Here is a 17,944-nt window from a genome sequence, read left to right as displayed (position 1 = left end):
TTGGGTATCCTATTATAAAACAAACTCTAACAAAAACGTTTAGTTTGTCTAATCAGACACCACAATTGTGACACACAGAATACACAATCGTGTATAAGTTAAAGAAAAATTAAAATCTGACTAAAGATATTGTATCGGTTGGTTTATACTCGTACACATAAAGACTAGCGTAAGAGTTCTTCAAAGTGCAAAAGTAAAGCTAGATCATCTATCTTGCCAAATCTTTTAGGATTGAACTTTCAAAAGTCAAAAGCTCATTGTGTTGTGACTGGGCACTGATTATGAAATTTAAAAGAGCTATTTGCTTTGTTCTAAACCCTGAATAAGCTGAAAGACTAAAAGCGTCTTGCAAGATGTGGATTTGCATTACAAAATCATAAAATAAAATTAACGTAGATGTCAGTCAATTTTTATAGCTAAACTTGAAAATAAAATACAAGACAAAAGTTTCTTATGTTGGACTGAAAGCTGCATCATAACATTTAACAATATAACTCTTCGAGTCGATAGTAATTAACCTCTCTGTCTCTCTCTCTCTAATAACGAAGTAAAAATTAAATTAAAGTACTTATTGAAAAATAGATTTTTTCCGAATTAAATTAACCGTAGTACCTAGTTGTTATTCGTATAAACTTGTCACGTAGACGTTAACGATTTTCCGAAAGATTTTCAATAAAGATGTACCTATTGATTAAAAAGATGCATGTCTACGAGTATAAGGTCGTTCACACTGAGCCTGTGAACCTCAAGAGTTAAGACATAAGTAGTACGACAGCATATAAGACTATACATTGTATAGAAAAATCGACCTTAATACAACTAAATAAGATTGTTGTTTTTATCTTGATATGCTGTCGCCTGTACGTGCCTGCGGATGACAGCCAGATGGTAATCGCGCATTGTTTCCGCGGGGAAATTGTAAAAACGCATAATTACCGCACATCTAGGTATTCGTTTGGAAGGAAGTTAATGTAATGATTATACTTAAAAAGGTACGTTTATGTGTCAAACATGTATTTCCTTTGGTGTGGAGATGCATCAAAATTATAAAAATAGTTATTAGTTAGGTACTTAGTTAATGTCTGGCTACTTTTGTATGATAATTGTAGGTAATAATACCACAGATAAGTACTTGGTAATACTCCAGTGGAGATTAAAATAAATTATCTAATGATGATGCCTATCGTAATCGGTTTTGTGTATTCCATCATAATAAATGCAATAGACAAAACCCCGAATATGTCATTTTTTCAAAAGGGTGGAGTTAATTGCTCATGGAAAGCCTGACTTTTTTAAAGCATTTTTTAATCCCCTTGTACTAAGCTAAGTCTTGTATGTTTATGTTACGATTGGATATACCAGTCGTAACACAAGCGTTTCAAACCAGTGTTCCTCGGACCGTCCGACACCTTCACCGTTCGACTATTGTCGCTGCAAATATTGCGATTGATTTTATTCGTCAATAAATAAGTAACTATTATGATTTTCCTTAGTTCCGGACGCACATGGACTCTGTGTACGACTTCATCGTGGTGGGCGGCGGGTCGGCGGGCTCGGCGCTGGCGGCGCGGCTCTCCGAGGTGCCCGAGTGGCGCGTGCTGCTGCTCGAAGCTGGTAACTAAACTTTACTATACATATACATTCTATTATAATATTGCTTTAGTGGTACACAACAAATGTATTCTACTCTGCCGTCACCACACGGCTTCCTCTTAAGACACCCGCGGGAAGAGTAGGAGTTGGCGACAAATGTCGCAAGAGGCGTCTTAGGGACTACACATCAAACAGAGAATGGGCAGCAGCGCTCTCCGAAAAACATCAATCTTTTAAACTGCGATCTCCAACCCGCCTGCCAAGTGTGGGGATTATGGCAAAACCCTCCACTATAGTGGAGGAGGCTCATAGTCCAGCAGTGGACTGTAAAGAGCTGTTGATGATGATGATGAAGGTAGACAACAGCATACAAAAGTTTTTATTCAATTTTTAGAATGATTATAACCTCGTCTCCATTGATTTTGAGTGGTTGTGTTGATTGTTGAGTAATTAGTTCGTTACATCTAGAAGTGCCATTTGTTTATCGAGCAATTAATTTACGCCGTTTGAAGAGGACTTACTTGTTCTGGAAATTAAGCTCTTTAATAAATGAAGAATATTTTTAAAACCGTTAAAATTCCATGGCCTTATTTTACGTGACTAAATTTTCCATGTAAAACATAAAACATGCTAGCGAAACTTCAAGCATACTCTATTTGCATTACAGGCTTCGACGAGCCCACGGGAGCTCAGGTGCCGTCCATGTTCCTGAACTTCATCGGCTCCAGCATCGACTGGGGCTACCAGACCGAGCCCGAGCCCGCCGCCTGCCTCGGCGAGAAGGACCGCAAGTGCTACTGGCCTAGGGGGAAGGTAATTTATTGTTTTGTGATTCCTGACCCGACCACGACATGGAACGGAGTTTTTACTGTGGCACAAAAAGGAAATTTTAATTGTGTTTTACTGTGCCACTTATCCCAAGAATTTGTACCTTGTACTTTTTGAGTAATAAGAGTACGATTGTGGTCGGGCTGGAGATCACGGTTCCTGGCCCGACCACAAGCAGATCTAATAAAATATAAATAGTGTGAAAAGTTACTGATTATGCCAAAAATATGTGTCAAATTGAGCCTATAGCAAACGTTTTCTATTACCTATATCACAGAATAAATCTAGATGCGGATAAATTTTAGTTAGTTTTTAGCATGCTCATTTTTATTTTTATTTTATTGTTAGGAAAACAAACAGCATTCTATAACACATATAGAGTTACCAATTAAACTTCACATTTGCCAAAATAGTTTTCACAAATAGTTTATACCTACATAGGTATCGTTTTTAAAAATTGAGTAAACAGAAACAGAAAAAGAAAATAAATTTTTTAGATTCTATGTTAAATACAGTACTATGACTTTACATACTTTACTTGAACACTTTGTTCATGACAATCACGTCGTCTCGATGTTCACCGATTACTTGAAGATTTCTCGTTCGATTTGAGTGACTCTTTTTGGTTCGATAGTAGATATTTGCCATTTGGTCCCATTCATAATTTAATTTAGTTTAACGTAGTCGTTTTTATTTTATGAGCATGATTTTCGAACAACATTTCACACTTGCTATACAGGTGCTCGGCGGAACTTCGGTGATGAACGGCATGATGTACATGCGAGGTTCTCGCAAGGACTACGACGCGTGGGCGGCGGCCGGCATCGAAGGCTGGGCCTACGACGACGTGCTGCCCTACTTCCTGCGCTCCGAGGACAACAAGCAGCTGGACCAGATGGACCAGGGCTACCACGCGACGGGCGGCCCGCTCACTGTGTCACAGTTCCCGTACCATCCGCCGCTAAGTTACAGCTTGGTGAAGGCTGGAGAGGAGTTGGGTAAGAGATGCTGCTTGTTCTAGGACTACCTAGTCCTCTGTATCCTATGTGTATGCGCTCCGAGGACAAGAGGCAGCTGGACCAGATGGACCAGGGCTACCACGCGACGGGCGGCCCGTTAACTATGTCGCAGTTCCCGTACCATTCCCCGCTGAGCTACAGCTTGGTGAAGGCTGGAGAGGAGTTGGGTAAGAGATGCTGCTTAGGACTAGGTATCCTCTGTATCCTATGTGTATGCGCTCTGAGGACAACAAGCAGCTGGACCAGATGGACCAGGGCTACCACGCGACGGGCGGCCCGTTAACTGTCTCGCAGTTCCCGTACCATTCCCCGCTGAGTTACAGCTTGGTGAAGGCTGGAGAGGAGTTGGGTAAGAGATGCTGCTTAGGACTAGGTATCCTCTGTATCCTATGTGTATGCGCTTCAAGGATTACAAGCAGCTGGACCAGATGGACCAGGGCTACCACGCGACGGGCGGCCCGTTAACTGTGTCGCAGTTCCCGTACCATCCCCCACTGATTTGTAGCTTGGTGAAAGCTGGAGAGGAGTTGGATAAGAGATGTTCCTTTATTGTATGATGCGCTCCGATGACAATAAGCAACTGGACCAGATGGACCAGGGCTACCACGGTACTGGCGGCCCGTTAACGGTCTCCCAGTTCCCGTACCATCCCCCGCTGAGCTACAGCTTGGTGAAGGCTGGAGAGGAGTTGGGTAAGAGATGCTGCTTTGTTCTAAGACTAGGCGTCCTCTGTATTCTATGTGTATGCGGTCCGAGGACAACAAGCAGCTGGACCAGGGCTACCACGCGACTGGTGGCCCGTTAACTGTGTCGCAGTTCCCGTACCATCCCCCACTGAGCTACAGCCTAGTGAAGGCTGGAGAGGAGTTGGGTAAGAGTGTTGCTTTGGTTTAGGACTAGGTATCCTCTGTATCCTATGTGTATGCGCTCCGAGGACAACAGGCAGCTGGACCAGACCCGTTAACTGTCTCGCAGTTCCTGTACCATCCGCCGCTTAGTTACACTTACAGCTTGGTGAAGTCTGGAGAGGAGTTGGGTAAGCTGGCTGTTTAAGGAGCTTAGAAACAAGCAGCTGGACCAGATGGACTAGGGCTACCACGCGACGGGTGGCCCGCTGACGTTCTCGCAGTTCCCGTACCATCCCCCACTGAGTTACAGCTTGGTGAAGGCTGGAGAGGAGTTGGGTAAGAGATGCTTTGTTCTAGCACTAGGTGTCCTCCGTATTCTGTGCATAGGAAAAAAATATCTTTCTTTCTACCTTAGAAGAAACAACACCTAGTAGCAGACTTGTAACGATACACATGGTCAGGTTACTTAGGCCTAAACAGGGATTGCCAAGCAATTGTTGGTGTTGCTTCACTTGCCACACCAAGACAATAAGCAACTGACATTTCTCGAGCGAGGAAGCAATACACAGCAAGGTTTTCTTTTGCTAGGTAATATTTTCTATCTTATTGATTTCGGTTTACTTCACTATTTTCTTGCTATAAGTTAATTTTATGGACAAATTAGTTAGTTCAGCCAAAAAATCTGTTCTATACATACATTTACTTCATATTCATAATATTATCACCAGGCTACCCGACCCGTGACTTAAACGGCGAGCACCACGCCGGCTTCGCGATCGCGCAGACCACCAACCGCAACGGATCGCGCCTCAGCGTGGCGCGCGCGTACCTACGGCCGGCGCGTCATCGCCACAACCTGCACGTCATGCTCAACGCGACCGTCGCACGAGTGCGCATCAACCAGACCACGCGTCAAGCATATGCTGTGGAAGTCAGGAACAGTCAAGGCGGGACGGAGGTCATCTTCGCTAATAATGAGATCATTCTGAGGTAAGCGTTTTAGAAGAGAGATTGGCCAAGTAGGTATAGAGGGAGAACTCTCAACACACTGAGGCAACAAGGTCATCTCCGCCGTAATCAGATCATTTTGAGGTAGGTTACACCTTTGAAATGTTTTAGAAGAGAGGAGGGCTAAGTAGGATAGTGACACAACTCAGTATCAATAATAAAGACCGGCTCCTCATCGCCACAACCTGCAAGTCATGCTTAACGCGACGGTCGCGCGCGTGCGCATCAACCAGACCACGCGTCAAGCATATGCTGTGGAAGTCAGGAACAGTCAAGGAGGGACGGAGGTCATCTTCGCCAATAATGAGATCATTCTCAGGTAAGTGAACCCTTTTGCCAATAAGGAGATTATTCTGAGGTAGGTAAACGCTGCGACCGAAACAAGAAAGCCAAGACGGGAATCTGCGACTGTTACAACTTTAGACCATGTATGTACGAGTATATGCATCATTTCGAGAGCGAGGCAGAGACAAAAGACAAAAACCTAGTCAAGTAGCGGGCTGCGGTCTCCTACCTTGGTTACTTGTCCTTGTCGAGGCACAAACTGTCGCCTTTAGAAGAGAGAAGGGTGAGTAGGTCTAGAAGCAAAAGCCAAGTAAATTGAGACTCTCTCGTTATCCCCACAACCTGCACGTCATGCTTAACGCGACCGTCGCACGAGTGCGCATCAACCAGACCACGCGTCAAGCATATGCTGTGGAAGTCAGGAACAGTCAGGGCGGGACTGAAGTCATCTTCGCCAATAATGAGATTATTTTGAGGTAAGCATTTAAAAAAAGAGAAAGGCCAAGTAGGTATAGAGGGAGAACTCGCAACACACTGAGGCAACAAGGTCATCTCCGCCGTAATCAGATCATTCTGAGGTAGGTTACACCTTTGAAATGTTTTTAAGAGAGAAGGGCAAAGTATGATAGTGCCACAACTCAAAATCAATAATAAAAGGCTGCGCGTCATCGCCACAACCTGCACGTCATGCTCAACGCGACCGTCGCACGAGTGCGCATCAACCAGACCACGCGTCAAGCATATGCTGTGGAAGTCAAGAATAGTCAAGGCGGGACGGAGGTCATCTTCGCTATTAATGAGATTATTCTGAGGTAAGCGTTATAGAAATGAGAAAGGTATAGAGGTAAAGTCGGGTAGCCGAGCAGCCGCAGTGAGTGTGCGAGCGCGACAACAATATAATTACACTTGGTGCTCGGCGACCGGACTTTAGAACTCAGAATCAACATAGTGAGGCAACAAGGTCATCTCCACTGTTAATCAGAGAATCTGAGGTAGGTTACACTTTTGAAATGTTTTGGAAGAGAGAAGGGCAAAGTAGGATAATGAGGCACTATCTCATTATCCTAGTGCCACAACTCAGAATCAATAAATTGAGACTCTCTCGTCATCGCTGTGGAAGTCAGGAACAGTCAAGGAGGGACTGAGGTCATCTTCGCCAATAATGAGATCATTCTCAGGTAGGAAACCCTTTGGATATATTTTACCGAGAGCGAGACAAGAGACCTAGACGGAAGACTGCCACCGTATTTTCTATTTAGTCAATGTATTAGCATCATTTCAAGAGCTAGACAGAGACAGAAACAAGTCATGTAAGGTTCGCTGTCTCCCTTCTCGGTCGCTTGTCTTTGACGAGGCCATTGAGACTCTCGTCATCGCCACAATCTGCACGTCATGCTTAACGCGACAGTCGCGCGCGTGCGCATCAACCAGACCACGCGCCAGGCGTACGCTGTGGAAGTCAGGAACAGTCAAGGAGGGACGGAGGTCATCTTCGCCAATAATGAGATTATTCTGAGGTAGGTAAACGCTGCGACCGAGACAAGAAAGACAAGACGGGAATCTGCGACTGTTACAACTTTAGACCATGTATGTACGAGTATATGCATCATTTCGAGAGCGAGACAGAAAAAAAGACAAAAGTCTAGTCAAGTAACGGGCTGCGGTCTCCTACCTTGGTTACTTGCCCTTGTCGAGGCACAAACTGTCGCCTTTAGAAGAGACAAGGGTGACGTAGGTCTAGAAGTAAAAGCCAGGAAAATTGAGACTCGCGTCATCGCCACAACCTGCACGTCATGCTTAACGCGACCGTCGCACGAGTGCGCATCAACCAGACCACGCGCCAGGCGTACGTTGTGGAAGTCAGGAATGGTCAAGGCGGGACGGAGGTCATCTTTGCCAATAATGAGATTATTCTGAGGTAAGCATTTTAGAAAAGAGAAAGGCCAAGTAGGTCTAGAGGCTGAAATCAGAATCAACGAAGAATACCCAGGCAAGGAGTTATCTAATCTCCGCCGTAATCAGATCATTATGAGGTAGGTTACACCTTTGAAATGTTTTGGAAGAGAGGAGAGCTAAGTAGGATAGTACCACAACTCAGAATCAACCAATTGAGACCCTCTCTTACTGTATTTACGTACCTTTTTGAGACGTTAAGGCCACGACTGATACAATAGACCACGACGAGAAACTGCGACCGATACTTGACGTCAGGGAATGTATAAGCATCATCTCGAGGGCAAGACAGAGACAGAAAATTTGTCAAGTCACAGTTGTGGTTTTCTTCCCGTCTCGATCGCTTATCAAAAAAATCAAAAAAAAAAATCAAAAATATTTATTCAGTTTAGACCACAAGTGGCACTTATGAACGTCAATAGAAAATAATAAAAAAAGAAAAAGGTAGCCCTTATGGGGCACTTTACATGTCTCCTTATCTTTTGGGCCCTACCAGCGCTTCGAGACAAACATATTATGGCAAGTGCTGAGAAGAAACGCCGGAACAAACTCAGTCACCACATATTGCCAGGAATTATCTAACGGTAAGAATAGTCAAATTTAAGTACATCAAATATGTGCAGACTGAACTGACCACGCATCCTTGTCATCAATATAGTCTCGAACCTTGTAGTACCCTTTGGACATAAGGGTATTTTTTATATGTATCTTAAATTTGTTTATTGGCAATTCGACAAGGTTGTGTGGTATTTTGTTAAATATGGTAATACATTTCCCCAAGAATGAATTACCTATCTTATGCAGCCTAAATGATGGAACAGCAAGTTTATTCTTATTTCTCGTGTTAAATGAGTGGACGTCACTTTTCTTAGTAAATAAATGTATATGTTTACGGACATACATAATGTTATCAAATATGTATTGCGAAGCCACAGTCAATATATTGATTTCTTTAAAAACTTCTCTAAGGGAGTCACGTGGTTTAAGACCGTATATTGCCCGAACAGCTCTTTTCTGTAAAATGAAAATTGATTCTATGTCTGCTGCTGAGCCCCACAGTAAAAGACCATAAGACATAATACTATGAAAATAACTAAAATATACAAGCCTTGCTGTTTCAACATCAGTCAAGTTTCTGATCTTTCTCACCGCAAAGGCAGCTGAACTAAGTCTTCCCGCCAAGGCAGCAATATGGGGGCCCCATTGTAATTTACAGTCTAGGGTAATACCTAGAAAGACAGTAGAGTTTATCAGTTCAATGCGTTCATTATTTACTGTAATATTAGTATTAACTTATTTGACATTAGGCATAGTGAATTTTAAACATTTGTTTTTTTTTGCGTTTAATAACAAATTATTAGTTGTAAACCAGTCTAATACTTTGGAAAGAGCATTATTCACGTCGTCAAATATTTCCTGACGCCTGTCAGTTTTAAAAATTAAAGAAGTGTCATCAGCAAATAATACTATCTCACAAAGGTCCTTTGAATAAAAAGGTAGATCATTTATATAAATCAGAAAGAGCAATGGTCCCAGTATTGAGCCTTGGGGCACTCCCATTTTTAGGGGGGCGCCCGAAGAGTTAGTTCCGTGAATATTTACTTTTTGTAATCTGTCTGAGAGGTAAGAGTGTAATAGGCTTAAGGCCTTGCCTGATACGCCATAATGTTCTAGCTTAAATAACAGAGTTTGATGATCAACACAGTCAAACGCCTTCGATAAGTCACAAAATACACCAATAGCATCTTTTTTCTCCTGCCAAGCATCGAAAATGTGTTTGATAAGAGCAACCCCTGCATCGGTCGTACTTATCTTAGTTGTCTTTGTGATGCCGTCACCTTTAGAAAAGACAAGGGTGGTAGGGTAGGTCTAGAAAAAAACTAAAAAAAAATTTAACCGATAGCGCACCACAACCTGCATATCACGCACCAAGGTCATCTTTGCCAAATAAGATCATTCTATGCTAAGTAGGTAGGTAGGTAAGTATTTTTATGATATTTATTTTTATTTTATTTATTAGGAAAACCAACAAAACAAACACGCATACATGGAATTACTATAACTAAAAGTGCTTAGAACTACCTAAGTGTTGTCTTAAATAAAGTATTATTAAATATTCGAGAGTAATTTACTTTTGAGCGTCGCTTCTAACAGATATAAATCTGCCCCGCAACCTCCAGCTTCAACACAAAGATATAAACACGTCATTTTCCAAACCATGTCGTTTGGAATTTTCCAGCAGATAACCTGCGCAGTCGCTCTCTAATTTGAATCAACCCTAATTCCAGTGCCGGCGCAGTAGCCTCGCCCCAGCTGCTCCAGCTCAGCGGCGTCGGCGACCCTGACGTATTGGCCCGCGCGGGAGTACCCTTGACGCACGCGCTGCGCGGCGTCGGGCGCAACCTGCACAACCACGTGGCGCACTTCCTCAACTTCCGCGTCAACGACAACAACACGGCGCCGCTCAACTGGGCCACCGCCATGGAGTACCTGCTGTTCAGGGACGGGCTCATGTCCGGCACAGGTGAGGGATTTGTGTAAGATGAAGGTATGATGAACCTATGGCAATAGGTGAAGATGCCCAGCTACGGTCGCTAGTTCGATCCTCGTTAACCACTGGACTATTTGATCTCCTCTCTTGACACAGCAATATGTAGCGCTTAGTCTCGGAACCAACCCTCGCGTCGTCACCATCACTGTGGACTGTAAATGTGTGTAAGAGTGAAGACTTGGACATGGGGACAAATCAAGTCACATCTTCCCGTGGATGTCTTCAGGATAGTCCTGAACATTAAGCCTCCTCAACCCGTCTGACCAGCGAAGGAATTGTTTTACAAATCCGGCCTGCGTCCAGCACTTCCCTGCTACCTTTATGATGTCGTCGGTCCACCTTGTGGGTGGACGTCCCACGCTGCGTTTTCCGGTACGCGGCCTCTGACATAGCCCGACGGATTAGCAAGCTGAAGTGGCAATGGGCAGGTACGCAGAACTGACGGCCGCTGGAGCAGCAAGGTTCTGGAATCTGGTTCATTTACTCCTGTTTAATTGTTGGAGAGAATCATATTCTTGCTAAATGAGAGACTAAAATGACTTCTGATATTGATTGATTCCAGGCATCTCCGAAGTAACCGGCTTCATCAACACCAAGTACGCGGACCCAGCAGGCGACCACCCCGACGTGCAGCTGTTCTTCGGCGGCTTCCTGGCCGACTGCGCCAAAACCGGCATGGTGGGCGAGCGCCTGGACAACGGCTCGCGGACCATACAGATCATACCCACCGTACTGCATCCCAAGAGTAGAGGACGGTTGGAGATCGCGTCGGCTGATCCATTTGCGTATCCCAAGATCTATGCCAAGTAAGTTGTTCTGCATATACTTATTTTTTAAATTACGACTGCGCCAAGACCGGCATGGTCGGCGAACGCCTGGACAACGGCTCGCGGACCTTACAGATCATACCCACTGTGCTGCATCCCAAGAGTAGGGGACGGCTGGAGATCGCGTCGGCTGATCCATTTGCGTATCCCAAGATCTTTGCCAAGTAAGTTGTTCATATACTAAGTTACGACTGCGCCAAGACCAGCATGGTGGGTGAACGCCTGGACAACGGCTCGCGGACCATACAGATCATACCTACCGTACTGCATCCCAAGAGTAGAGGACGGTTGGAGATCGCGTCGGCTGATCCATTTGCGTACCCAAGATCTTTGCCAAGTAAGTTGTTCTGCATATACTTATTTTTAAGTTACGACTGCGCCAAGACCGGCATGGTGGGCGAGCACCTGGACAACGGCTCGCGGACCATACAGATCATACCCACTGTACTACATTCCAAGAGTCGAGGACGGCTGGAGATCGCGTCCGCTGATCCATTTGCGTACCCAAGATCTTTGCCAAGTAAGTTGTTCTGCATATACCTATAACTAAGTTACGACTGCGCCAAGACCGGCATGGTCGGCGAACGCCTCGAAAACTGCTCGCGGACCTTACAGATCATACCCACCGTGCTGCATCCCAAGAGTAGGGGACGGCTGGAGATCGCGTCGGCTGATCCATTTGCGTACCCCAAGATCTATGCCAAGTAAGTTGTTCTGCATATACTTATTTTTAAGTTATTCCTGCGCCAAGACCGGCATGGTGGGCGAACGCCTCGACAACGGCTCGCGGACCATACAGATCATACCCACCGTGCTGCATCCCAAGAGTAGGGGACGGCTGGAGATCGCGTCGGCTGATCCATTTGCGTACCCAAGATCTTTGCCAAGTAAGTTGATCTGCTTATAAACTTTATGCTTACAGCTTCTGCGTCCCTCACGATTCTGCAAGCGTTCTCCGACAGTCGTTTCCCACATTCCCACTAAAAGGTCTTCCAATTATTCAAGGTTCAAGGCTAACGTGTCACTTTTTTACTTGTCCTTCCAAAATCTTATCACATTTTTAAGGACGAGTTTTCTTGTCTGATGAATTATTTTGTGTACATACTTACATAGGTGTAAATACCAGGCACTTGAAGAAAGGGAGAAGTATTTCAAAGGAATTATATCAGACAATATAAAGGAAGGATTATAACTTAGTTGTCCCATTACTAAACTTAATTTTACACTTCATTTCAGCTACCTCACCCACCCGGATGACGTCAAGACCCTGGTAGAAGGCATCAAGTTTGCCATCAAGCTATCAGAGACGAAGGCGCTGAAGCGATTCGGGGTGCAACTGGACCGGACGCCGGTCCCGGGCTGCGAGAAGATCAAGTTCGGATGCGACGCCTACTGGGAGTGCGCCGTCAGGATGTCCACGGCTCCGGAGAACCATCAGGTCGGGTCCTGCCGCATGGGGCCGCGTGGCGACCCTGATGCTGTAGTCGACCCATTACTACAGGTATGAGCGTAATATTGAACTGCTTTGCTATGTTGTTTTCTTCACGAGGCTATTGAGAGTGCGTCGTCTTATTGCCACCACGCCCGAGATCCATCAGCTGGCTTCTGCCGCATGGGCCTGCGTGGTGAATCTTGATGCTGTTATTGACCCACTGCTGCAGCTATGCTGTACAATAGCAGCTTAGTTACTTCGTGACAGCTACTGGGAATGCGCCGTGAGGATGTCCACGGCTCCGGAGAACCACCAGGTCGGGTCCTGCCGCATGGGACCGCGTGGTGACCCTGATGCAGTCGTCGACCCGCTACTACAGGTATTTGTTACTTCTCTTCGTGATGCTACTGAGAGCACGCTGTCTAAATGTCCACAGCTCCGAAGAACCATCAAGCAGGATCCTGCTGCATGACCCCCGCGTGGAGACCTTAATGCTGTGGTCGACCCTTTGCTGCAGGTATGTTCTGTAGAACAGCTTTGTTACTTCTTTTGTGATGCCTACTGGGAGTGCGCCGTAAGGATATCCACAGCTCCGGAGAACCATTAGGTGGGATCCTGCCGCATGGGGCCGCGTGGTGACCCTGATGCTGTTGTCGACCCGCTGCTGCAGGTATGAGCGTAATATATTATTGAACTGCTTTGCTATGTTGTTCTCTTCACGAGGCTATTGGGAGTGCGTCGTCTTATTGCCACCACGCCCGAGTTCCATCAGCTGGCTTCTGCCGCATGGGCCTGCGTGGTGAATCTTGATGCTGTTATTGACCCACTGCTGCAGCTATGCTGTACAATAGCAGCTTAGTTAGGCTTCGTGACAGCTACTGGGAATGCGCCGTCAGGATGTCCACGGCTCCGGAGAACCATCAGGTCGGGTCCTGCCGCATGGGACCGCGTGGCGACCCTGATGCTGTAGTCGACCCGTTGCTACAGGTACTATTATTATTATTATTGGTTTTGGGCCTTCATTTGCGCCAGCTCGACCAGGTTTGATCTATTGTGGCAGCCCTTGTCTTTAGAGTTCACTGCTTAGTCCCGTTGAGTCTATAAATTTCCAGATTCTTTGGAGCGTGATATCTGCTATCTTATCCGGGTGCATGATGTGTCGCCCGAGATGGATATACAGGTACTATGTTTGTACAATAGAACAGCTTTGGTGCTTTGCGAGGCTACTGGGAGTGCGCCGTGAGGATGTCCACGGCTCCGGAGAACCATCAGGTCGGGTCCTGCCGCATGGGACCGCGTGGCGACCCTGACGCTGTTGTCGACCCATTACTACAGGTATGAGCGTAATATTGAACTGCTTTGCTATGTTGTTCTCTTCACGAGGCTATTGGGAGTGCACCGCCTGGATATCCACGGAGCCGGAGAACCACCAGGCAGGGTCATGTCGCATGGGACCGCGTGGCGACCCTGATGCTGTCGTCGACCCGTTGCTACAGGTACTATGTTTGCACAATAGAACAGCTTTGGTGCTTTGCGAGGCTACTGGGAGTGCGCCGTGCGAAATTGCGAATGTCTACAGCTCCTGAGAACCACCAGCCCGGCTCTTGCCGCATGGGTCCTCGTGGAAACCCTGATGCTGTGGTCGACCCGCTGCTACAGGTATGCACGTGCTTAGAAGAGCTTTGATCTCTCTTCTCTTCGCGACATGCTGCAGGTATAAAGTACTATGGAAGTAGAAGTAACTTTGTTACTCGTCTTCGCGATGCTACTAGGAGTGCGCTACATTGCCATGGCACCGTAGAACCATTAGGCGGGATCCTGCCGCATGGGGCCGCGTGGTGACCCTGATGCTGTCGTCGACTCGCTGCTGCAGGTGTGTACCTACTATAGAACAGCTATGTTACTTCTTTTGTGACGCCTACTGGGAGTGCGCCGTGAGGATGTCCACGGCTCCGGAGAACCACCAGGCAGGGTCCTGTCGCATGGGGCCGCGTGGTGACCCTGATGCTGTAGTCGACCCATTACTACAGGTAATATTGAACTGCTTTGCTTTGTTGTTCCCTTCACGAGGCTATTGGGAGTGCGTTATCTTATTGCCACCACGCCCGAAAAAAGCCCTAGACCGGTTCTTTCCTCATGGGTCCGCACGGCGATCTTGATGGTGGCGAGAACAGCTTTATTACTTCTCTTGCGACGCCTACTGGGAGTGCACCGTGAGGATGTCCACGGCTCCGGAGAACCATTAGGCGGGATCCTGCCGCATGGGGCCACGTGGTGACCCTGATGCTGTGGTCGACCCGTTGCTGCAGGTATGTAATACTATGGTACAGTTTTGTTGCTTAGTGAAGCCTACAGAGAGTGCGCGGACTCCATGGCATGGCCTGCATGGGGCCACGAGGTGACGATGATGCCTTGGTTGACCCGCTGCTGCAGGTATGCGCATGCTATAGAACAGCTTTGTCGCTACTGGGAGTACGCCGTGAGGATGTCCACGGCTCCGGAGAATCACCAGGCAGGGTCATGTCGCATGGGGCCACGTGGCGACCCTGATGCTGTTGTCGACCCGCTGCTGCAGGTGTGTAGATAGAACTATAGAATAGGCTATAGAACAGCACTCTTCTTCGTGACTAAGTAGATACAACTGGTGAGTATACCACAGTATACCATGCGGTGATCCTAATGATGTTGTTAACCTGCTGCTGTAGGTGTGTACTATAGAGCAGCTTTGTTACTTCATGAGGCTACTGGGAGTGCGCCGTCAGGATGTCCACGGCTCCGGAGAACCATCAGGTCGGTTCCTGTCGCATGGGACCGCGTGGTGACCCTGATGCTGTTGTCGACCCGCTACTACAGGTATACTTATGCTTACGTTTTGTTACTTCTCTTGGCGACGGTCTGGGAGTGCGCATGTGCATGTCTGGAGAATTATCTGCGGAGTTGACTAGACTTACCAGGCACTGGGTTTTTGCCCACGCTACTAAATCGGTACTCCCCAAGACTGAGGAACGTTCCCCTGTCAGCAAACCGGAAACACGTTAGATGGCAGACCCAGAACTGCACTCAAATAAGAGGCATCATTATTCATCGTAAGCGATGACTAATAATGACTATTATCATTACTCTATAGTTTCCAAACTAATTTTGCATTGCTGTTTTTTTTTTTTCAAACGACTAAAAATGTTTTTGCTTTAGGGTTTTCCCAAAGATAAATTAATAGGTCGTCCCACCTCTTTTGTTGGTTGTTTTATCGATTGAGTGCTTAATATTGTCGTGTAAACAAAAGGACCTTTAATCACTATCACTACATATTATAAAACAAAGTCACTTTCCTGTCTGTCTGTCCCTGTGTATGCATAGATCTTTAAAACGACGCAACGGATTTTGATGCGATTTTTTTAATACATACTTATAAGAGTGATTCAATAGTAAGATTTTTAAGAATAAATACATTGCACCTGTGCGAAGCAGGGGCAGGTTGCTAGTACTGAATAAAAGCTTTAACTTACAACTTTGACTTCCAGGTGCGCGGCATCGACCGGCTGCGCGTGGCGGACGCGAGCGTGATGCCGGCGGCGCCGTCGGGCAACACCAACGCGCCCGCCGTCATGGTCGCCGAGCGAGCCGCCGACTTCATCAAGCAGCGCTGGCTGGGGACCACCAACGTGAGTTATAGATGACCCACGCTGAACTGTCCCACCAAACTCAATGACAGGGGGGCGCTACCATCGTTCAACTGTATGGTTTCCAACATGGCAAAAATCGGAACCAGCGATCCGGTATTGACGGTGGCGCCCCGTTGTCAATGTCATGGACAGGACAGTTCAGTATTTTGGAACTATACTAACCTTTGTTCTTCTGATTCAAATTATTTATTGCATGTCACATGGGTTGATAAAACTTAATTTTGTACATGTGACGCCCAGTGAAGGCGTTGCAAAAACTTAAAAATAACATTAAAATAGAGAATTATTTATCAAAATCAAAAATCAAAATTTTCTTTATTTGTTTAGACTAATAAATAGTTCTTACAAATCATCATTTTGCTCCTCTCTCGCCTCTACATGTCTCATAATATTTTTACCCTACCAGCTAATTATTTATTGCATGTCACATGGGTTGATAAAACATAATTTTGTAAGTACATGTGACGCCCAGTGAAGGCGTTGCAAAATCTTAAAAATATCATTAAAATAGAGAATTATTAGGTATGTTTCTTTTTGTTGCGTATCCAATGATAGTTTAGCTTTGCCCTGGGGCAAACTGGACCTTCACTGGTTGGGATTTTATTCTCCTTTTTTCTTAGCTGATTAATTTCGTTGCGGTTCCAATGATAGTTTAATTTTCCCACGGGACTTTGACCTTTATTTGGTGATCAAGCAGTAGATCCTGGATGCACAGGAATTGATTTGGATTTTGGAGAACTGTCTCGTCACTGATGGCCAGAAGTTATCTCTTGGGTTTAACTGATCGGATGACGAGATTCCAGACAAATGCAAAAGTAGTTATGTCTCGTCCTAAGGCGTGCTGAGACATATAAAAGCTTAAATAAGGGCCTTAAAGTAATACACGCAAAGTAGAGAAAATCACATAATGTGACTGATATTAATGTTGAGAAAAAAACCACTATGCAAGAAAAAGAAGTGTTCAAGTTAACAATAAGAATAAGTTAAGAAAAATTATCAAATTTTTGCCAAACAATGTTTGCAGGCGCCGTACCCACTCGGCAACCATGGCGGCATCTCGAACGTGCTGACGGCCAGCGACTCGCAGCAGCAGCCCTCGTGGCGGCCCTGGGCCTGACATCAACATGGTGTCTATGCCCTGCCAATATAAAGCCACGATAGCCGAGCGGAGAAGGGCTCGACTTGCCGACTCGTGGGGGTCGAATCCCACCGCTCAACTATTGTGGTGAGCCCACTCGTGACACAAGCATTAGCTTAGCACGAGGGGCTAACGGGACTATTAGTAATTTGTGCAATACAAATTAGTAATATTCTTAAAAAGTTAAAAATATAGCTCTATTCTCCTGACTATTGTAGGAAACATGTTAACATGGCGAAAGAAAATCTTCATGATTTTACGTAAGGAAATTGAGCCAATTTTTGTAAGTTCCCTTGGAAGCTTTTAGAAAAGCTCTTACTTTTAAAGTGCCACCACCACTTATAACCTTGTGTACGATCTCTAAAAAATTGGGTTAAATTCATTCAAGTTCAACGTTCTATTAAAAAATATGATGCTAAAAAAACAGAAGTTTACGTAAGTACCTACTTATAGGAAAAAAAGCCCTACCGTACACTTTAGTAAATCTACTTAATAAATTACCGACTAAAATCACTCCTAATTAATAAGTTAGTTTAAGTTTCTGCCCCGAATGCCTGCGGGGCGGTCGTGATAACTTTAGTTACCATTGTAGATGTACTGTATCTTTAGTTTAATGCGTATCCGCGTCGAACTGTACAAATTAGTATTTATTAAGTTACTGCCTTTAATAATACTCTTATAGATAAGTTTTTTATAAATACGACCATAATATAAATAAAAAGTGAAATCGGAAACTATTTTCTATGTTATTTTAAAAAAAAATATTATTTTGAATAAAA

At 45.4% G+C, this 17,944-nt stretch overlaps 1 protein-coding gene across 1 annotated transcript in view; it reads left to right on the top strand.

The window, feature by feature from the left end:
* LOC135082563 (glucose dehydrogenase [FAD, quinone]) overlaps positions 1-17,944 on the top strand; it is a 48,384-nt gene extending 30,440 nt beyond the window's left edge. The window contains exons 3-11 of the mRNA XM_063977362.1: positions 1,494-1,614; positions 2,261-2,406; positions 3,161-3,419; positions 5,017-5,278; positions 9,823-10,058; positions 10,648-10,891; positions 12,149-12,413; positions 15,866-16,006; positions 17,052-17,944. Of these exons, the coding sequence (XP_063833432.1) occupies positions 1,494-1,614; positions 2,261-2,406; positions 3,161-3,419; positions 5,017-5,278; positions 9,823-10,058; positions 10,648-10,891; positions 12,149-12,413; positions 15,866-16,006; positions 17,052-17,144 (1,767 nt within the window). The 3' untranslated portion in view covers positions 17,145-17,944. The remainder of the gene's footprint in view (positions 1-1,493; positions 1,615-2,260; positions 2,407-3,160; positions 3,420-5,016; positions 5,279-9,822; positions 10,059-10,647; positions 10,892-12,148; positions 12,414-15,865; positions 16,007-17,051) is intronic.

The sequence above is a fragment of the Ostrinia nubilalis genome, chromosome 21 (assembly GCF_963855985.1).
Source record: "Ostrinia nubilalis chromosome 21, ilOstNubi1.1, whole genome shotgun sequence".
Classification (NCBI taxonomy): Eukaryota; Metazoa; Arthropoda; class Insecta; order Lepidoptera; family Crambidae; genus Ostrinia; species Ostrinia nubilalis.
Note: the sequence above shows the minus strand (reverse complement) of the source record. Positions and strands in the feature narration are given on the sequence as shown.